The following is a 22,487-nucleotide window of genomic DNA, read 5'->3' as shown; positions in this document are numbered from 1 at the left end:
AACTTGCTTTAAAATGTTTAACAGTGCATGAAATGTTGTCTAAAACAAAAAGAATGATGCATTTTAGTTGCTGGATCTGGTTTTATCACATTCTGCATTGGATGTTGAAAATGAGCTTTTCTCAGCCAGCAGAGAGGTTAAAATAAACAGTAATGCAAACTCAGTCAGAGACATAGATTTTCACTTGCAACTTGCTTTAACATGTTTAACAGTGCATGAAATGTTGTCTAAAACAAAAAGAATGATGCATACTACCCTATGATAAAAGATAAGTCAACTGGATCTAGGCACGAGTGGGTGAGTGACATCATTTACTTAATTATTGAAAAAAAAACATTGTTTTGTTGCTAACATTGTGTCAAAAATACTAATTGTTGCTTTTATTCTGTTGTACAGGACACTGTTGCTAAAAAGCTCCTGAAGCGACTTTCAAATATCCGAAGTCCAATGAAGGCCAAACAGCCTCCTTTCAAAAGAGCACATCAGGACAAAGAACCTTCCGCTGCCGTGACAAGTGACTATGATGCTGATTCCAGTGCTTCAACAGTCATTCTGTCATCGCCTTCAAGTTCAAGCACCCCACGGCAAGAAAATGACAGCATTGATGAAGCATGTAAGTACATTAAAATTTACTTTAAAATAAAGTAGTCAATAGGGATGCTCATTTCGGTTAATTTTGCCAACCAGTTCGTTAATCGGATATAAACAGTTAACTGGTGAGATTAATATTAAATTATTATAGTTATTTTTTTTAAACTGAAATGTCTATTTTGTGTCTGACACATTAAATATTGCTATTTAAAATACTGATTTATTTTAACATGCGAACATATTAATAACAGAACATAACAACAGAACATCTTCACGCACCTGCCATCTTTCCAACAGGAAATGGAAAGGAAAATGAATAAAATAAGTAGGCCTGCCCTAATTTTTCATTTAAATTATTAATTGATATTACAAAAAGAAAACACTGACTGAATCCTTTTAAGGAACCGGCATAGGCTGTTTTTTTTCAATCATGTTTTTTTTTTTCCGTCAAATAAAAATAGCAGACTTCCTCAAATCGCTCGCTCCACGGAAAATATGCATTTATTTAATGCCCTGCTGTTATTATAATCATAAAACATTTTTAATAGAAATCATTATTTTAAAGATTATATATTGATATAAGATTTTCTCTCTTTCTCTCTCTCTCTACCCTAATAAAAATATGCTTAAATAAAAATAATGAAAAGACAATGACAACTCGCACATATGTTGACTTTTTGTGAACAGTATTGCTGTTTTTTTTCCCTTTCTAAAAACACCTTTTATGTTGACAAGGAAAAAAGAAGTGCGCCAATTTCCTCTGCTTGTGCACAAAACCTCTTGCACACCCCTCAAATATAACTTACGATGGTCAAGCGCGGATCTTTTGGTGCGCTCTCAAATAAACACTGCTGAAGTGCGATTTAGTGCGTTTATGTAGTGAGTATGTCTACAACATTTATTAGATTTGCTAGGAATAGTTCAGAATGTGTCCAATAAACTTAGAGCGGCATTAATGTGTCCTGAAGTAAAGTGAAACAGCTATAAACTCCAGCAAGAGTCATTGTATGCAGAACCACAGGCCATCTATAAATAAATGTAAATTATTGAAACTGTGGTCATCCTAACTGAAAGCTACGTCGTGTTTGTTGGCTTCACGCATCACGCACCTGTCAGTCAGTCAATCAGTCAGTCTGTCAGCACGCAACCTCAAGGGGTTTAACAAATAGCGCACATCACGGATACAGAAAAGTTTGCGCTGTTATAATTCACATGCCTTTTAATATGTTTTGGTGCGATTATAACCCGCTATTAAAAACAACAACAACAATAACTAAGTGATGTTTTTAAACAAATTTCGGGAGGAGCATGCGCAGAAGTTTCAGTATCGAATACGTCATTGACAATTATCCCATCATCAAATCAGTTTCTGAGCAACGCCTATATATACCAAAGCTGTCTTACCTGCAGCATCTCACGACTTTAGCATTGGCACATCCAATCGCTGTAGCCTTGTCCAAACAGCAAATTTCCATGAGGATGACACGGCTCCTCTTGCAAACTCCAAGCCGACGTCCAGCGCATCAGCACTCGGCAGAGCATATCAACAGAGTCCGCGGTCTTAACTTAGGCCCGCCAAGCCGCCGCTCTTCCAGACACCGGCAACAAACCGGCCCAGATCAAGCGAGTGCCAGGCCACCGCTCTACAGGCGAAGCACCACCATCGGCCAATTCGCCATGACAGCGTGAGCACGCTACGGCCTCATCCACCCCCCACGCACGGAACATTTCCACTTAGTAGCGCCCGCAATCCCTGCTCTCGGTGCGCCAAACTTAGGAATAGCAAGCCTGTCCGCTCGTGAGTGTGACGTCACGCGAAGCGGCTTCTGGGTCCAAGCGCTCTATTCAACTGCATGGGGAGACCCATGAAATGGTAATTATAACGTTTACAAAGTGATTTATTACTTTCGAAAATCATGATCACAATATAAATGTCTATGCCTCATACTTGATGCAAGTGATTAATTTTATAAATTGTTAAAAATGTTTGGTATTTGTTATGCAGCAAGCCCAAAAATGGTTGTGTACAACATGACTCTGTATAAAACTAACTTATCGTGTAATATGTTTAAATCACTATCACAACGGGGTATATGCCAAAGCATGCTAATAGGACTCTTAATTTGCCAGTAACCTGGGTTAAGCGCTTCCGGCGAATTGAATGCCAATGCAAAAGCCAGTGTGTTTAAGGTCTGTTTTCTTTTAAAAAATTTTTTTTTAAAAATGAGCGATCTCCACTAGCTGAGTGATATCGCCATATCTTTATAATATGAGCATTTATTTTACCCCAGTATGTTTTATGGAGCTTATGCATTAGCCTGCCTTTTCTGACGAGCGCGTGCGAGTAAACAGCTTCTGTCTCATTTTATGCTTGAGCAACCAAATAAACGCTAAAGTTTATTTAACTGAATGCATTTTAATGACATTACAACATCGATGCTGTATAAGGAACTGTACAAATGGAAAAAAGTTCACAATAACAGGTCACTGGAAGTGTATCAGCATGGGAACAGCAGTAGCTCAGCATATACCCTACACATACGTCCACACCTTATATCTGACGGGCAGAAAGTGATTAATTTTTATAAATTGCTTATTGTTTTTGGTAATTGTTATGCAGCAAGCAATGCTTGTGCACACTGATTTTGTATAAAATTAACTTTATTGTGTGATAAGAATTTAAAGTGATCATAAACGAATAAATTTCTCAACTCAAATGAGTGGCGGCTTGGACCCGGAAACAGTATTACATACGTCACCAACAGGTCACCACTTAACAAGCGGATTCTTCCCTCATGCCGCTTGCAGATTAACCAGGTTTGTTCAGGCCCTGATGCAAGTTCCAGCGTGAGGCTGCCTCCGCTGATGTCACCAACGCCGGCAGCCCCTTCTGTCTTCTCTTTTCCTTACACCTGTGATCCTAGGACCATCAGTAGCGCGAGCACGCCTCCACAATCGGCTCTAGCCCCCAACTTTCTTCAGGCCCTGACGCAAGTTCCAGCGTGAGGCCGCCTCCGCTGATGTCACTAGCGCTGGTAGCTCTCCTCTCTTCTCTTTTCCTTCCACCCGTGATCCTAGGGTCATCAGTAGCGCGAGCATGCCTCCGCAAACGGCCCTAGTCCCCAACTTTCTGTCAGGCCGCGACTTAAGTGCTAGCGCGAGGCCGCCTCCGCTGACGTCACTTACGCCGGCAGCCCCTCTTCTCTTTTCCTCCCACCTGTGATTCTAGGGTCATCAGTAACGTGAGCACGCCTCCGCAAACGGCTCTACTCCCCAACTTTCTGTCAGGCCCCGACGTAAGTGCCAGCGTGAGGCTGCCTCCGCTGACGTCACTAACGCCGGCAGCCCCTCTTCTCTTTTCCTCCCAACTGTGATTCTAGGGTCATCAGTAGTGTGAGCACGCCTCCGCAAACGGCTCGAGGCCCTAATTTTCTGTCAGGCCCCGACGTAGGTGCCAGCGTGAGGCTGCCTCCGCTGACGTCACTAACGCCGGCAGCTCCTCTTCTCTTTTCCTCCCACCTGCGATCCTGGGCCACGTATAGACTATATTCCTTAGATTCATCGTCTAGGTACTTAACATGTATAAACTTAAGTATGTTATTAACGTTTACATAGACAAAACGCGTCTATAAAATAAATTGCTTAATTAAATAAATTTGATAAGTAATTATGAAGTAATAATAACACCAAGCTGATTAGCAACTTCAGCTCAGAAATCATCCAGAATCCCATGACTAGCTTACCCCATCTATTTTCACAGCGATTCAAGTCGCAATTGCACTCAGTATAAACCATGGAACTCCATTCAAAACTTCGGGTACTACTCAACGCTCCTCGCACTACCTTAAGTTCCTTTAATCATATCAATTAAGTTTTCCACAGAAATTAATCCCAAAAGTCAGCGAAAATGCGCTATCATTGCCCCCTTTTTACCATTTCAACCCCTAAACCTTTCCTAACCCTGGTCATTAACCCCTTCAAGGAGTTCTATTATAAGGTTGCTGCTGCACAGCGACCACTCTCACTGGGGACGCACACCCTATTACGTACTACTATTACGTACTACTGCAAGAGCAGTGACTGCTCCTACGGGAGACGTACACCTTATTATGCACCACTGCAAGCGCAGTGACTGCTCCTACGGGAGACGTACACCTTATAATTATGCATCATTGCAAGCGCAGTGACCGCTCCTACGGGAGACGTACACCTCATAACTATGCACCTCTGCAAGTGCAGTGACTGCTCCTACGGGAGACGTACACCTTATTATGCACCACTGCAAGCGCAGTGACCGCTCCTACGGGAGACGTACACCTCATAACTATGCACCACTGCAAGTGCAGTGACTGCTCCTACGGGAGACGTACACCTTATTTTGCACCACTGCAAGCGCAGTGACTGCTCCTACGAGAGACGTACACCTTATTATGCACCACTGCAAGCGCAGTGACTGCTCCTACGGGAGACGTACACCTAATTACACACTGCCTCTAGGGCAGTGACCACTCATACCTCATACAGGAGACACACACCTTACTATTATGCACCACTGTTAGTACAGTGACCGCTCCTACGGGAGACGTACACCTCATAACTATGCACCACTGCAAGTGCAGTGACTGCTCCTACGGGAGACGTACACCTTATTAAGCACCACTGCAAGCGCAGTGACCACTCCTATGAGAGACTCATACCTCATCATACACCACTGTCAGCACAGTGACAGCTATTACGGGGATGCATACTTTAACACACACCATTGCAAATGCAGTGACCACTCCCACGGAAGACGCCCGTCTCCTGTGGGAGCAGACACTCTTGCTAGAGACATTCATCATGCACCACTATCAACACAGCAACTGCTTCCTCCCGAAACACATACCTTATAACTCAACAGCACCCCTCCAAATTTTTAAGATCAGCAAATTTTGGGGGGCTTGCACATTGTCTGGCTGCTGTCCTGTAACAAATAGCGTTTTTTGGGGAGCGTTCTGGGGCCGGGCTAGATACTTCGCTCGAATCCAAACTCCTCTTTGTTTCCTTATAAGAGGGAATAACTCGAGTTGGGGCGTCTCCTCGAGCTCAGAGCCCTCCCCCCGGACAGCACGCCAAATATGCTTTATACTTAAACGAATGCAAGTGTGAACTCGTGAAATGATGTTTTTATACAAATTTCGGGAGGAGCATGCGCAGAAGTTTCAGTATCGAATACTTCATTGACAATTATCCCATCATCAAATCAGTTTCTGAGCAATGCCTATATATACCAAAGCTGTCTTACCTGCAGCATCTCACGACTTTAGCATCCCTCCACCACCCCGTCACTTCACCTCTTGCATTACATTCCCGGGGGGAGCGTTCTGGGGCCGGGCTAGATACTTCGCTCGAATCCCAACTCCTCTTTGTTTCCTTATAAGGGGAATAACTCGAGTTGGGGCGTCTCCTCGAGCTCAGAGCCCTCCCCCCGGACAGCACGCCAAATATGCTTTATACTTAAACGAATGCAAGTGTGAACTCGTGAAATGTTTTGAATAGGATGCTGTAATGTAGTCGTGAAGGGATGCATTTTGGTGTCGCACTCCGCCATAGAAGAATGAATGTAGCGGGATCCATGCTCTTTAAAAGTTCTCTGTAGTTGTCTTGACAACACACACACTGCTGCTCTGGGTTGAGCGGCGTGCAAATCTCTTGCGGCTTTTAGTAAACCATTCAAAAGATGCCCCTCTTAACGCAAAAAGCGCATTCGATCGGCCCCTAATGCAGCTAAACTAAAAATATATAAAATAGTATTTTTTAATTGTTTAACTGATACCATACGCATGATACAAACGCATCCTTTCGGTTAACGGTTAATCGATTACTTTGAGCATCCCTAGTAGCCAGACATGTCACTTCACTAGGACATGTTCTGGCCATGATTTTAATATTTTTATTTATATATGTGTGTGTAATACATAACATCTTATTTGGTGATATATGCATGCCGAATTTGTTCTATTTGTAACGTAAAATAAATTATTCAATTGTTGATTTCTGTGCATCTTGTTCAGTAATTATATTGTATGGCTAAATTGCAGCTGATGGTCCTGACAACAGCCTTGACAGCCAGAAAACCCAGACAAGACATTACAGGACGCTACAAGAAATGTACAAAGCAAAGAAGCCAAATAAAGCTGCTGTAACCCATCTATTAGACCTGGAGTTCCAGTCCAGAAGAAGTTTCATTGACTCAAATGTACTGAAGGAGCAAGACAAACCCACAAATATTTTGCAAGCGTACCCCTGCTTCAAAGAATTGGACCATGTGGGTACTCGAATGCTGACATTTTAGACAGATGTAAAACATACTAACACATATCCCATATCCTCTGCCTAACTGCAGACAGCCAAATAATTTTGTTTTTAATATTAAATAATTATTTCAGGCAATGGATGAACTACGAAGAATCATTGAGCCAAACAACTCCAAATACATTTCTGAGGTGAAGGACAGGTGGGAGACCTTCTACTCCAAGGTTCAGTTTTATGGAGTGATGAAAAAAGTCATGAAGCCTCCAAGGACATTAAATGGAGGTAAAACTTTAATTTAATTTGAATCTGTATAGATCAAGGGTTCTCAACTCTGGTCCTCAAGGTCCAGTTTAACTCCAATCCTAATTAAACACACCTGAGCTAATCTGTGTTTTCAGTTTTTAACAAAAATCTACAGGCTGGTGAGTTTAGAGTTAAAGGTTGGAGCTGACCTCTAATCTCAAGGGCCAAGTGTTGAGAACCCTTGTTATAGATCAGTTATTTTTTTAATTCAAGAAGTTTTCTGTTTTCAGTTGAAAACAATGTTGTGTAAACAGTCCCTTAATTCAGGTCTCCTGGATCAGAAACCAGTGGTATAGATTATTCCCATACATCTACAGTAATGTCTGATGTTAATATCTTTTTTTTTTTTTTAACTAAACTAGTTGAACATGCCATTGCTGTTTTTACTGCCCTACCGCTGCTCTTCCCATCTGGGTCTGCAGCACCGAAGAAACAGGTCCCAATCAGTGAGGCTCTTTTCCATGTTCTGACAGTGAGTTTTACTTTAAGTAGTGATAAGTTATTAACAGGTGACTACATTGTCAATAAAATACTAAGTTAAAACCATCCCAATTGCACTACGTAAAATTGGACATGCAACGTAACAACTAACTTAAAGGTATTGTAGAACATTTTTTAATTATGTCTTTATTTACTTAATCACAACCTGCTAAACACAAAAGTAGGATATTTTGAAGAATGTTGATATGCAAACCCAGATCTGTTGGGTTGGCATTCACTTCCATTGAAGAAAAAAAAAATGGAAGTGAATAGTGACCCAGATCTTACATTGATTTTTGCTGTGTTTGTAGTCTGAATTCTGTATTTTTGTTATTTGGTTTTCTAGCCCTCAGAGGATCCGGATACCTACATCCACAGGCGTGCATTTTCCAGTCCGGTCTTGCTGGTTGGTGAGGAGAACTGCATGGTGGTTGTAGGTACAACCCCAGTTCTAACATTTGACAAAGACTTGCTCCATGAGGGGCCTCTCTACCTCCTGGCCTATTACTATGCATTTAATCTCACATATCCAAAGTGTCTTGCAACACTCTTGTCTGTGTTGCAAACACCAGTTCTGAGAGATCCACGAGCAGGATGAAACCCCCTCGTACAAAAAGGCCATTCATGAATGGAGAATGTTTGTTGACTAATTGCTGTTTCAAGCTGCTGTGGTTAAGAGACAGCTGCATTTTTTTTTCGGCCATTACATTTGCACTTGATTTGTGCTGTTAGGAGTTTTTCCCCATTTTCAGGAGATTAAATGTATCTAACATACAATAATGCAGCACAGCAAAACAAAAAGTAATTGTTGTGTGTAACTTTACAGGACATTTTTTGTTATTATTATTAATGTTGGACTGTTCATCCTGTTTTGCTGTACCCCAGTTGTTTAAGAGGAAAATGTTCATTTTTGAATCTGCCAGTCATTGTAAGAATCCCCTAAATTAGGCACCAGATTCAGCAAAGTTCATCGAGTCGACTCGATGAACTTTGCTGAATCTGGTGCCTAATTTAGGGGATTCTTACAGACTTGGGGGCTCGTCCGGGATACATCTGATCAGGTAAGAGAATTTTTTATTCACACTGCCTGCTCCGGTGTATCTCAGGAAATCGTAAGATATTTTGTACTTTTGTTTCTGTACCTGATTAAATTTGGGTTGCACAAGAAGTGGGATCTGTGTTCCTGTACCTGATTAAATTTGGGTTAGCACAGAACAGGTTATCCTGGCACTTACTTAATTGTGAGTAGCGCAGAAGGATTTGTGTTGTAGTACTCAATTAAATTTGGGTTCCACAAATCAGGGGATTTTATTAAAAAGATAATAACGTATTACGCACCAGCTTCAGCATAATGGGACAAGGTTATCCAAAACCGGAACCCAGTGAGAGTCCAAAGCAATGGATGGATAGATGTGGGTGGGGGTTTTACACTGAACCCTGGCTGTCTAACTTAGCTGGATGGACAGAGGGGCAATCTCAATGGAGAGACTTCCCCAGGGAAGGAACCTTTGACCCAGGTTTCCTTCAGTCAGCTTACAAATTGACGTATGAAGGATATGGGGATCCAGAATGGAATGACCAATATATGATGAATGGATATGACACATGGTATAAAATGAGTTCTATATGGAGGGATAAAAAAGGCATTTTTACACCCAAAACTGTTTTGAAATCTGTCCCCAAACCCAAAAGCCGAAGTAATACTGCCCTTACGGCAGATAAGAGGGGCTCTCTTGCAGCTGCTAAAACCACCATGACGTCACCACCCCCTTATACGGGGCCTCCGCAATCTATTTCATGCTCTGTCAGTGTTCCTCCTACAGTGCCTTCTATTTACCCGTCACTGACAGAAATGATTAAAACTAAACCAGACTCCCCTGACAGCACTGAGGGCACTACTTCAGCCTCTAATGTGGCTGCTGTATGGGTTGCTAAACCACGAGGGATAGAGATAATTCCGCCCTCACCCTCTGTTCTGAAGGATCTCATATCTCTTTTACCAGAAGTGGATAAACCACTGCAATTTGTAGACATGTGATGTATGGACTAATGTAGGGGGTCTGGATTTGGATGCGCGACAAGCTAATCCAATGTTCCTGTCCACATTTATGAATAACTGCCATGAGGCACACAAAAATGTCCTGAAAACACATTTGAGTGGAGCTTCCTGCCTGGCTAAATGCTTCTATGGTTTCCACCTCCCCATATCTGGCTAGCAGCATGCTACCACCTCTCGACATCCTTTCCATACAAGCATGTGCCTCCTCACAAGACCATACTTACTGGTCTGAATGTGATGACATCGCTGATCCTAACGGTATAATGCTAGATGGCAAAGGCCGCTTATGCCTGCCATCATCCTGTGCACCTTTTCTCGTCCGCGAGTTTGACGGTGTTACACACCGCGGCCGAAGAGGGGTCATAGACACAATGAGTTCCTTTTTATGCATCAATAATTTACAGCACCATGTCAATAACACGCTAGATAGATGTCTGATATGTGCTCAAAATAACATCACTAAACCTCAAGCTAAACATCAACAATTGCCCCTCCCTGAAACACCTTTTCAGGAGTGGCAGGTAGATTTCACACATCTGCCAAAGAGGGGTCCCAATAAATATTTACTGGTTTTTGTGGACAAATTTTCAAAATGGGTTGAAGCCTTCCCATGTGGTAAAGAAGACGCTAATACAGTTATCAGATGCTTGACAAGGGAAATCATTCCACGATATGGTATACCATGTGCCATTGATTCAGACAAAGGAACCTCATTTACCGCCAAAGTGGTACAAAATTTGGCAAAAGAACTTCAAATTAATTGGCAGTTACATATCCCATACCATCCACAATCATCTGGTATAGTAGAACGAACTAATAGGACCATCAAGGACAAATTAAGAAAGGCTATGCAACATGCAGGGCACTCAAATTGGCTCGCCTTGCTACCTGTCGTTCTGGCAGACATGAGGATGTCTCCTCACAAAAGCCTTCACGGTTTATCTCCTTATGAGACTGTGATGGGACGACCTTTTCCTTCGCCATGGAGGCAAAAGGGTACCACGCTGGGTGATGGTTCTTTGGATGTTCATATGAGTGAATATGCACAACAGTTACTAACAACATTGCATGCATACTGGACTAATATACATTCTGGTTCAGCCCCGATGCCGGTAGACCCAACACACCCCTTTAAGGCCGGTGACAGAGTAATGATTAGACAGTTCAATAAAATGAGCACAGAACTGGGGGACCCCAAATATGGCCCCCCGACGGATGTCGTGGCTGTAACCAGAACCGCCGTCTTAACCTCCTCTTCTCCACAGTGGATCCATGCAACCAGAATAAAAAGAGCTCCTGTAGAATGATGTTTTGTACAATGATAATCTGTCTGCAGACTCTCTGTTTTACAGATCCTTTGGGGGCCCCCACAACACAACCAGCACCTCCACACCAGCAACCACCCTCTGGAACAGGAATAGGATCGACATGACTTGGTTCTGGACATTGGGACTGTTACTCTCTCTTGTGACTCAAGCTAATGCAGCCAGGCTGAAACGCTGGACACATGATCATGAATTCGGATGGGCAGAGGATGGGGCTGACAATCCTATTGGAACTAATATGTGGTATCAATATGTGAAAGTTTTAACTAGATCATATAATGTATCTGGTTGTTATGTATGTTCTGTTATGCCTCATTCAGCCAAGCAAACTCCTCTTTATGCCAAACCCATGAATAAGACCTCTGCTAAATGTTTTGCCAGTTTTGCAGGATCAGGGTACCAGGACCCATATATAATTGTCGATGACTACGATCCATACAGGATTGGCATTAGAAATGGTACATGTGATGCTCTATTTTGGGTAAAATTTGGCCATGCTAAACCCGCACCTATTAGCCACAAGGTTTTTATTAACCACTCTATTACACACCCTGTGTGCTACAACCAGACCAAGGGCTCTCATTTTATGGGAAGCACTGTCAACTGTCAGCAGATTTTCTGCTCCGGAGAAGGAGCCCCAGTTGATGTGTCAGGACCTTCAAACGGCACTTATGTGGTCCAGGGTGGGTGGTGGTTGTGTGGGAACAACGCCTACATGTCACTACCGGCCAACTGGACGGGGCAGTGTGCCCCTGTGCATGTGACTGATCACACTTTTATTGTGACAGCCCAGGTCCTGTCAGCGCAGCAAAGAGTTAAACGCAGTGTCCCTGAAATGAAGCCCCATGACTCTGTATGGGGTACTGATGTGCCCGAGGATTTCAAGTTGTGGACCACTGGTAACAAAATGGTATTGGCTCTATTTCCGCAAATAGGTGTGGGAAAAGCTCTATTGAGAATTGAGACCCTGGACTATCGCATGGGCCTATTTCTAAATGCCTCAAAAATTATTAATGAAGCTCAGAATAAAGAATTAGGTAATCTCCGTACCATGGTCCTGCAAAATAGAGTGGCTCTAGACCTTTTGACAGCATCCCAGGGGGGGGTATGTAAATGAGTACTGCTATGTCCACTCTCCAAGGGTTAAAGACTACTATGACTTCAGATTATGTCCCTGACACGACTTGGGGTTGGATGACTGGTTTGTTTGGCTGGGTGACCCCTTTCCTTACTATGATAATTCCTGTATGTATTATTTTCCTTCTTATTTGTTGTTGTGGTCCTTTTCTCTTGCAATGTTTAATGACTCGAATCTATGCCACAATGGACAGTATGATGGGTCAACGGTATGATAAGATTCCTCTGCGTTAGGCCTTTGGCCTAAAAGAGGGGACTGAGAGAACATTCTGTCTCTTTTTCAAGTGTGCTTGCATGAGAAGCAGAAGCGCCTGTGGTTTTGTGTGTGTGTGTGTGCGTCGGAGGTCTGAGGTCAAGGCCTGGTTTCAATCTTGCAGGCTGCACCCACACTGGAAAGTCCCGCTCTATACATTTTCTCTTTACTTTGCTTGTATAACATGCCCATATTAGGAGTGTCTTCCTGCTGTTGTATAACTTTTAGAGGTCAGCCCACAAATGTATATATGTCCCTGCTCATCCTTATGTATCAGGCTTGCAGAATAAACCATTCTAATTACAGTATGGTCTCTTCTCCTGTCTCCGAGTCGACTCGATGAACTTTGCTGAATCTGGTGCCTAATTTAGGGAATTCTTACAGTCATTCAAGCCATTGTTGACCCAAACTTCAATTACTTCTTAATCTTATGTTGTTTCAACCTTGGATTTATCTACAGAAGATATTATTTAGAATGTTGGTAACTGTTGATGGTAGTTTTTGACTTTCATAGTATTTTTTAATTTATTTTGTTTATTTTTCATGCTATGAAAGCTACCGACATTTTTCAAAGTGTCATCTTCTGCAAAGAAACTCATACAGGATTTAAAGAACATAAGGGTGAGCATGATAATTATTAGATTTTTGGGTTACTATTCTGTTACATAGTGAATTGATCCAGGCTGTTTGAAGCTTAAATGCTGTTTGAGTTTGTGTAGACTGAGGCAAAGCATTTTGCATAGTATACTTGCGGTTTCTGTGCCAGGTATTTTATTTCATTTTAATGTGTAAGCTTGTCTTTGCTTATCCTGCCTTATGCTCCATTTGTTCAGAACTTTGGAGAATGTTCTTTAATAAATGTTCTGCAAAGCTGGAAGTTGTTTCTTCACTTAAAGTGGGGGAAGGTGTGGGAGGTATTTTCTTTTAAGAGTTTTCATCTCATTTTAGGTTTTTGTGTGATCTTAAAAAAAGTCTAAATAGGCTGGATTTAAGGTAAAATATTCTACTTTCAATGTATTTTCTCCCCCTAAAATTATTATTGTCGTGCTTCAAAAAAGAGAAAACTGCTTAATTTTAAGCTTGTTTGTCTAGTTTTAAGAACTAACTGTGGTTCCCCTTCGGTTGGGGAACTTCAGTGCCATAGGTGGATGAAATCTACGATGGGAGGATTCGGATCAGAAGCCGCTTGTCTGGAGAGTATTGAACGGGCCAATGAATGAAATTAATTGGCAGCGTAAGCTTGCGCAGGTGTGCGGCATCTGCAATTATCTCAGCATATAAGCACACCCGAAGCTAGCAAACGCCATCCTTTTCGCTTCAGATCCTTTCTGAGTGAGTCGATGAGGGTTCCTCTTGCTGTTCAGCACTTCAAAGCGAACGAGTGTGTCTCCCTGTCCAGAGTGGGTCTTTGCGGTGGCAGACGGTCGAGCTGGGTTTCTCCCTTGCCTGCGGTTCTTTGGGTCCGGTCCTCCAGAGCGGTGCGTATTGTTGCAAACTTTCCTAAAAGAGCAACACAGTCGTGCAGCACGTCCTTTTCAGGATGGCGCTCCGACTGTGCGTTTCTGGATGCGGGGGTTTCCTGGCTCCGGATGATGGACACGATCACTGCATTGCATGTTTGGGGGTCCAGCATGTTAATGCGGTGCTCGCGGGCGGTTCATGTCGTCATTGCGATGCCATGACCGTTGCACAGCTAAGATCGCGGCTAACTTTCGCAAGAGAGCGAGCCACCCCAGTTGCCTCCTGTTCTAAAAAAGCAGTGGGCGCTCTGGCAGATCTGAGGGTTTCAGCGGGAGATAATCCGCCGCCCACGGGCTCGTGGACCTCTCGCTCCTCACGGTGCTCCATCCAAGCTTCGGGTAGTGTGAGTGATCCGTCTAACCAGATGGTAGCTCTCACACTCGCTGACACCGGAGATCAGATGTCCTCCGCGGCATCGGAGGGTAGGCTTTCACTGTCCGACGAAGATCCGGACCCGCTCGCCCCCTCCGGGCAGGTGAGCGCTGTCAAATCGGATCCTGAAGCGGACATGTTAGCCGTGCTTTCCCGGGCTGCTTCGGCCGTGGGGTTGGAGATGGTTTATCCCCCAGCTCCGCGGCCGGACCGGCTAGATGGGTGCTACGTAGAGGACCAGAAGGCGAAGCCTTCGAAGCCTCTCGTCCCCTTCTTCCCGGAAGTGCACAGTAGGCTCACGCAGTCTTGGAGGGCACCTTTCTCTGCCCGTGCTGCATGTACCTCCGCCCTCACCGCCCTTGACGGTGGAGCTGCCAGGGGGTATGAGGCGATCCCGTCAGTGGAGCACGCTATCGCGGTCAATCTTTGTCCGCGCGGCGCCTCTACGTGGCGGGGTTTGCCCCGCCTCCCGTCCAAAGCCTGTAGGTTGTCTGCCTCCCTCGGAGCCAGAGCTTATAAGGCTGCGGGCCAGGCTGCTTCTACTTTGCACGCGATGGCCACCTACCAGCGCTACCAAGCGCAGGCGCTGGCCGAGCTGCACGAGGGCGGGTCCAACCCAAGCTTATTACATGAGCTGCGCACCGCGACCGACTATGCTCTTCGGACTACTAAGTCCGCCGCGTGTGCGCTGGGGAGGACGATGTCTACACTTGTGGTTCAGGAACGCCACCTCTGGCTAAACCTGGCCGATATGCGCGATGTTGACAAAGTTCGCTTTCTTGACTCGCCCATATCCCAGGCTGGCCTGTTCGGCGACACCGTCAGTGAATTCACCCAGGAATTCAAGGCCGTGAAAGAGCAGTCGGATGCGATGGGCAATGTCATCTATCGGCGTGGCCGTAAGCCCGCACCGCCCGCCGAGCCATCCACCTCCGCTGTTCCTCGCCGGGGGGCCCGCCAACGAGTGCTGCCCCACCCCCGCCTGCGCCTCCGGCCAAGCGGGCGCGGCGTACACCTCGAAAGCAGGCAGCCCCTCCTGCCCAGGGAGCCGTTAAGTCCGGTAAACGGACCGCGAAGCGTCCCTGAGACAGGCCATCCGGAGAAGAGGAAACTTGCTCTTTCCCCGCTGGAGGGCGGGGCCCCGATAACAACGGTACTTTTCAGTGCCACCAAAACATCAGTAAAAGAGCACTTTTTCCCTTCCCCGGATGTGACTGCACGAGTTCTGCCAGTCCGGGACGTGCTGCCTCCCGGCTCGCAGACTCTACGTGCTTCGCCAGTGGCTCACGAGCGCTGGGGGGACGGTCTCCCTTCCCTCAGCCCTCCAGCCCCCTCTCCGGAGTCAGGGTGCGGAGCCAGAGCGAATCGCTCTCCTCCAGCTCTTCCGCGGGACCCTCGTGCTTCCCGGATCAGCACACCCACTCCGCGCTGCCCCACTGCTGGTACGTCAACGATTGTAGCGATGACTCCATTAGCGAGGGCTCTGCCTGCCTGGTTAGCGCGGGCCAGCCCCTCGCGGTGGCTCATACGCACAATCAGACTCGGTTACGCGATTCAGTTCACGAAACGGCCCCCCAAGTTTACGGGCGTGTATTTCTCCTGGGTCAACCCCCTGTCCGCCCCTGTCTTGCGAGAGGAGATTGCTGCCCTCCTGGCGAAGGGTGCAATCGAGCCGGTTTTTCCAGCCGAGATGGAGAGTGGGTTTTACAGCCCATACTTTATCGTACCCAAAAAGAGCGGTGGGTCACGGCCAATCCTAGATCTGCGCGTTTTGAACTGCTGTCTGCACAGGCTGCCGTTCAGAATGCTCACGCAGAGGCGCATTCTCCAATGCGTTCGTCCTCAGGATTGGTTTGCAGCCATAGACGCGTATTTCCATGTCTCCATTCTTCCACGCCACCGCCAATTTCTGCGGTTTGCGTTCGAGGGTCGAGCGTGGCAGTACAAGGTCCTCCCCTTCGGGCTCTCTCTGTCTCCGCGGGTCATCACCAAACTCGCGGAGGGTGCCCTAGCGCCCCTTCGGCTCGCGGGCATTCGCATACTCAATTATCTCGACGACTGGCTGATTTAAGCCCACTCGTGGGAGCAATTGATTATGCACAGGGACAAGGTGCTTCGGCATCTCCACCTACTGGGGCTTCAGGTCAACCGAGAAAAGAGCAAACTCGCCCCCGTGCAGAGGATTTCTTTTCTCGGGATAGAGCTGGACTCGATCACCATGGTAGCGCACCTCTCCGAGGAATGCGCTCGCCTGTTGCTGAACTGTCTGAGGGAGCTCGACAGCAAACTAGTGGTCCCACTGAAGTTCTTTCAGAGGCTCCTGGGGCATATGGCATCCGCAGCCGCCGTCACGCCGCTCGGGTTGCTCCATATGAGACCACTTCAGCACTGGCTTCACGATCGGGTCCCCAGACGCGCATGGCACGCGGGCACACACTGGGTCTCGGTTACTGCGCTGTGTCGCCGCACCCTCAGCCCTTGGAACGACCCCTCGTTCCTACAGGCCGGTGTGCCTCTAGGACAGGCGTCCATCCATGTTGTTGTTTCAACAGATGCTTCCAACACGGGTTGGGGGGCCATGTGTCGCGGGCATGCGGCTGCGGGCCTGTGGAAGGGTGTCCAGCTGCATTGGCATATCAATCGCCTAGAGCTGTTGGCAGTGTTCCTCGCTCTCCACCGCTTTTTACCGGTGCTGGAGCGGCAACACGTGCTGGTCAGGACGGACAGTGTGGCGGCGGCGTATATCAACCGCATGGGGGGTATGCGCTCTCGCCGCATGTCTCAGCTCGCCCGCCGTCTGCTCCTCTGTAGTCACCCGCGGCTGAAATCGCTGCGCGCCATTCACGTTCCAGGCACACTCAATCGTGCAGCCGATGCGCTCTCACGACAGCTGTTACGCCCTGGAGAATGGAGACTCCACCCCGAGTCTGTTCAGCTGATATGGGCGCGATTCGGGGAGGCCCAGATCGATCTGTTTGCTTCCCTCGAGAACGCTCACTGCCAGTTGTTTTTTTCCCTGACCGAGGGCTCTCTCGGCACGGATGCACTGGCCCACAGCTGGCCTCGGTCCACATCTGGCATTTTCGGTCAGTGACTCGTGCCTGGAATTCGGGCCGGATTACTCTCACGTCATCCTGAGACCCCGCCCCGGTTATGTGCCCAAGGTTCCTACCACCCCCTTTAGAGATCAGGTAGTGAACCTGCAAGCGCTGCCCCCGGAGGAGGCAGACCCAGCCCTTTCTTTACTTTGTCCAGTTCGCGCTCTGCGCATTTATGTGGACCGTACTCAATATTTTAGATCATCTGAGCAGCTCTTTGTCTGTTATGGCGGTCGGCAGCAGGGAAGTGCCGTATCGAAACAAAGATTATCCCACTGGATTGTGGATGCCATTTCACTCGCTTATTCGAGTCGAGGTCAGCCGTGTCCCCCGGGAGTACGTGCACACTCCACTCGGAGCGTTGCATCCTCTTGGGCGCGTGCACAAGGTGCCTCTCTAACAGACATCTGTAGAGCTGCGGGCTGGGCGACACCCAACACATTTGCAAGGTTTTACAATCTGCGAGTGGAGCCAGTTTCCTCAAGGGTATTAGGTAACCCTTTGGTGATTGAGGAGACAACTCGGTAGGGTGTTGAAACACGCTTGCTGCGCCATTCTCCCTAACACGGAGGTACGTGCGCCTTTTTATCTGTCAGTAAAGTTCCCCGTCAGGTGAGCCCTGCAGATTCCTCCGTGGCCCCCAGCACTGACTCAGCGAAGGAGTCACTTGCTGGCCCACTACGCTGTAGGTCTGCCCGCTGGTCAGCCCGCGTTTTGGGTATAGGTGCCTGCTATGCGTGATCCCCACTAGGCGATCCCATATGCTCATTCCGCCCCTGGGCGGACCCGTGTCTTCCCTCTCCGCTAACCACTCTTTTGCTATGAGTACTCCCCCTTTTTAGGGCTGGTCTATATGTAAATTCTGCCATCTATCCCCCCCTTGGGTAACGGATGGCCTCCGCAGCGTCCTCCCTATCGGGACTGCACGCTTCCCAACGTACTGTCGTATTTCCTAGAATTATCTAGATGCTCACGACTTCCCAAAAAATATATCTAAATCCGTAAAATTTCTGTTGAAGTAGGATAAATTAGGGCCAGGGACACGTTGGAGGACCGCGCCCCCCATGATGTGGGTGCGTCACGCTTGCTTGACTATCTCCTCATCGGGGGCGTTGGTAAGGTGCAGTCATTATGTCGCTTTCCATACTTCTCCCATCGTGGATTTCATCCACTTATGGCACTGAAGTTCCCCAACTGAAGGGGAACGTTCGAGGTTACAGAAGTAACCCTTCGTTCCCCGAGGAGGGGAACGGAAGTGCCATACTCCGTCGCCATAATGACTGTCCCTTAGCTGTTTGAAAGTCTCTTCAGCTTAAAAGGATGGCGTTTGCTAGCTTCAGGTGTGCTTATATGCTGAGATAATTGCAGATGCCGCACACCTGCGCAAGCTTACGCTGCCAATTAATTTCATTCATTGGCCCGTTCAATACTCTCCAGACAAGCGGCTTCTGATCCGAATCCTCCCATCGTGGATTTCATCCACTTATGGCACTTCCGTTCCCCTCCTCGGGGAACAAAGGGTTACTTCTGTAACCTCGAACGATTAACTGACTAGATTTAAGTCCAAATATTCTAGTTTTAATGCAATTTGTTCTAGAATTATTCATGTTCAGTGCTTATTAAAATAAAAAACTGCTTAATTTTAAGCTTGTTTCTCTGGTTTAAAGAACTAACTCTAGATTTACTGACTAGATTTAAGTTCAAATTTTCTAGTTTTTCTGCAATTTGTTCTAGAATTATTAATATTTAGTGCTTATAAAAAGAAAAAACTGCTTAGTTTTAAGCATATTTGTCTATTTTCAAGAACCAACAGTGTTTTTAATGGCTAGTTTTAATACAAATTTCTCTTATTTATGTTCTATTAAATTCTTATAAAAAGCTAAAATGCCTAGTTTCAAGAATTTGTGTCTAATTTTAAGATCAATAGAAATTTATTATCGTCTAGATATTAATGCTATTTTCAAGAATTCTTACCAAGTCAATTTTGCTTACCCCATTGGCAGATTTATTTGCTTGATTTTGGTACACTTTAACTAGATTTAAGTAATTTTTGCTTGTTTTAGGAAGGGCATTTTTTGCAGTGTAAGCAGTAATGCAAACTCAGTCAGTGACACAGATTTTCACTTGCAACTTGCTTTAACATGTTTAACATTGCATGAAATGTTGTCTAAAACAAAAAGAATGAAGCCCTTTAGTGGCTGAAGCTGTTTTTATCACTAGCTGTATGAGACCTCAGAATAAGCTTTTCCCAGCCAGCAGAGTGGTCAAATTAAGCAGTAATGCAAACTCAGTCAGAGACACAGATTTTCACTTGCAACTTGCTTTAACATGTTCAACACTGCATAAAATGCTGTCTAAAACAAAAAGAATGATGCTGTTTAGTGGCTGAAGCTGTTTTTATCACTTGGTGAATTAGAGCTTAGAATAAGCTTTTCCCAGCCAGCAGAGAGCTCAAATTAAGCAGTAATGCAAACTCAGTCAGAGACACAGATTTTCACTTGCAACTTGTTTTAACATGTTCAACACTGCATGCAATGCTGTCTAAAACAAAAAGAATGATGCTGTTTAGTTGCTGAAGCTGTTTTTATCACTTGGTGAATTAGAGCTTAGAATAAGCTTTTCCCAGCCAGCAGAGAGCTCAAATTAAGCAGTAATGCAAACTCAGTCAGAGACACAGATTTTCACTTGCAACTTGCTTTAACATGTTCAACACTACATGAAATGCTGTCTAAAACAAAAAGAATGATGCTGTTTAGTGGCTGAAGCTGTTTTTATCACTTGGTGAATTAGAGCTCAGAATACGCTTTTCCCAGCCAGCAGAGAGCTCAAATTAAGCAGTAATGCAAACTCAGTCAGAGACACAGATTTTCACTTGCAACTTGCTTTAACATGTTCAACACTGCATGAAATGCTGTTTAAAACAAAAAGAATGATGCTGTTTAGTGGCTGAAGCTGTTTTCATCACTTGGTGAATTAGAGCTCAGAATATGCTTTTTCCAGCCAGCAGAGAGCTCAAATTAAGCAGTAATGCAAACTCAGTCAGAGACACAGATTTTCACTTGCAACTTGCTTTAACATGTTCAACACTGCATGAAATGCTGTTTAAAACAAAAAGAATGATGCTGTTTAGTGGCTGAAGCTGTTTTCATCACTTGGTGAATTAGAGCTCAGAATATGCTTTTTCCAGCCAGCAGAGAGCTCAAATTAAGCAGTAATGCAAACTCAGTCAGAGACACAGATTTTCACTTGCAACTTTCTTTAACATGTTTAACATTGCATGAAATGTTGTCTAAATCAAAAAGAATGAAGCCTTTTAGTGGCTGAAGCTGTTTTTATCACTAGCTGTATGAGACCTCAGAATAAGCTTTTCCCAGCAAGCAGAGAGGTCAAATTAAGCAGTAATGCAAACTCAGTCAGAGACACAGATTTTCACTTGCAACTTGCTTTAACATGTTTAACATTGCATGAAATGTTGTCTAAAACAAAAAGAATGCAGCCTTTTAGTGGCTGAAGCTGATTTTATCACTTGCTGTATGAGATGTCAGAATAAGCTTTTCCCAGCCAACAGAGAGCTCAAATTAAGCAGTAATGCAAACTCAGTCAGAGACACAAATTTTCACTTGCAACTTGCTTTAACATGTTTAACATTGCATGAAATGTTGTCTAAAACAAAAAGAATGAAGCCTTTTAGTGGCTGAAGCTGTTTTTATCACTAGCTGTATGAGACCTCAGAATAAGCTTTTCCCAGCCAGCAGAGAGCTCAAATTAAGCAGTAATGCAAACTCAGTCAGAGACACAGATTTTCACTTGCAACTTGCTTTAACATGTTCAACACTGCATGCAATGCTGTCTAAAACAAAAAGAATGATGCTGTTTAGTGGTTGAAGCTGTTTTTATCACTTGGTGGATTAGAGCTCAGAATAAGCTTTTCCCAGCCAGCAGAGAGCTCAAATTAAGCAGTAATGCAAACTCAGTCAGAGACACAGATTTTCACTTGCAACTTACTTTAACATGTTCAACATTGCATGAAATGTTGTCTAAAACAAAAAGAATGAGGCCTTTTAGTGGCTGAAGCTAATTTTATCACTAGCTGTATGAGACCTCAGAATAAGCTTTTCCCAGCCAACAGAGAGTTCAAATTAAGCAGTAATGCAAACTCAGTCAGAGACACAGATTTTCACTTGCAACTTGCTTTAACATGTTCAACACTGCATGAAATGCTGTCTAAAACAAAAAGAATGATGCTGTTTAGTGGCTGAAGCTGTTTTTATCACTTGGTGAATTAGAGCTCAGAATAAGCTTTTCCCAGCCAGCAGAGAGCTCAAATTAAGCAGTAATGCAAACTCAGTCAGAGACACAGATTTTCACTTGCAACTTGTTTTAACATGTTCAACACTGCATGCAATGCTGTCTAAAACAAAAAGAATGATGCTGTTTAGTTGCTGAAGCTGTTTTTATCACTTGGTGAATTAGAGCTCAGAATATGCTTTTCCCAGCCAGCAGAGAGCTCAAATTAAGCAGTAATGCAAACTCAGTCAGAGACACAGATTTTCACTTGCAACTTGCTTTAACATGTTCAACACTGCATGAAATGCTGTTTAAAACAAAAAGAATGATGCTGTTTAGTGGCTGAAGCTGTTTTCATCACTTGGTGAATTAGAGCTCAGAATATGCTTTTTCCAGCCAGCAGAGAGCTCAAATTAAGCAGTAATGCAAACTCAGTCAGAGACACAGATTTTCACTTGCAACTTTCTTTAACATGTTTAACATTGCATGAAATGTTGTCTAAATCAAAAAGAATGAAGCCTTTTAGTGGCTGAAGCTGTTTTTATCACTAGCTGTATGAGACCTCAGAATAAGCTTTTCCCAGCCAGCAGAGAGGTCAAATTAAGCAGTAATGCAAACTCAGTCAGAGACACAGATTTTCACTTGCAACTTGCTTTAACATGTTTAACATTGCATGAAATGTTGTCTAAAACAAAAAGAATGCAGCCTTTTAGTGGCTGAAGCTGATTTTATCACTTGCTGTATGAGACGTCAGAATAAGCTTTTCC

The 22,487-nt window shown here is 44.9% G+C and overlaps 1 protein-coding gene across 1 annotated transcript; it reads left to right on the top strand.

Moving 5' to 3' along the window:
• Window positions 1–254: 254 nt before the first annotated feature.
• Window positions 255–13,493, top strand: LOC101885205 (uncharacterized). Its single transcript, XM_073922373.1, has 7 exons — window positions 255–297; window positions 397–613; window positions 6,672–6,898; window positions 7,020–7,167; window positions 7,551–7,660; window positions 8,015–8,596; window positions 12,827–13,493. The coding sequence occupies exons 1-6, from the start codon at window positions 259–261 to the stop codon at window positions 8,264–8,266; spliced, it is 993 nt and encodes a 330-aa protein (XP_073778474.1). The 5' UTR covers window positions 255–258; the 3' UTR covers window positions 8,267–8,596; window positions 12,827–13,493.
• Window positions 13,494–22,487: the final 8,994 nt, after the last annotated feature.

The sequence above is a fragment of the Danio rerio genome, chromosome 14 (assembly GCF_049306965.1).
Source record: "Danio rerio strain Tuebingen ecotype United States chromosome 14, GRCz12tu, whole genome shotgun sequence".
NCBI classification, from domain to species: domain Eukaryota; kingdom Metazoa; phylum Chordata; class Actinopteri; order Cypriniformes; family Danionidae; genus Danio; species Danio rerio.
Note: the sequence above shows the minus strand (reverse complement) of the source record. Positions and strands in the feature narration are given on the sequence as shown.

Excerpts from the sequence above, each read along its gene's own strand:
- LOC101885205 (XM_073922373.1), top strand. The coding sequence starts at position 259 with ATGATAAAAGATAAGTCAACTGGATCTAGGCACGAGTGG. Across the intron at positions 7,168-7,550 it reads TCCAAGGACATTAAATGGAG|TTGAACATGCCATTGCTGTT; the intron begins GTAAAACTTTAA and ends TAACTAAACTAG. Across the intron at positions 7,661-8,014 it reads CTCTTTTCCATGTTCTGACA|CCCTCAGAGGATCCGGATAC; the intron begins GTGAGTTTTACT and ends TTGGTTTTCTAG.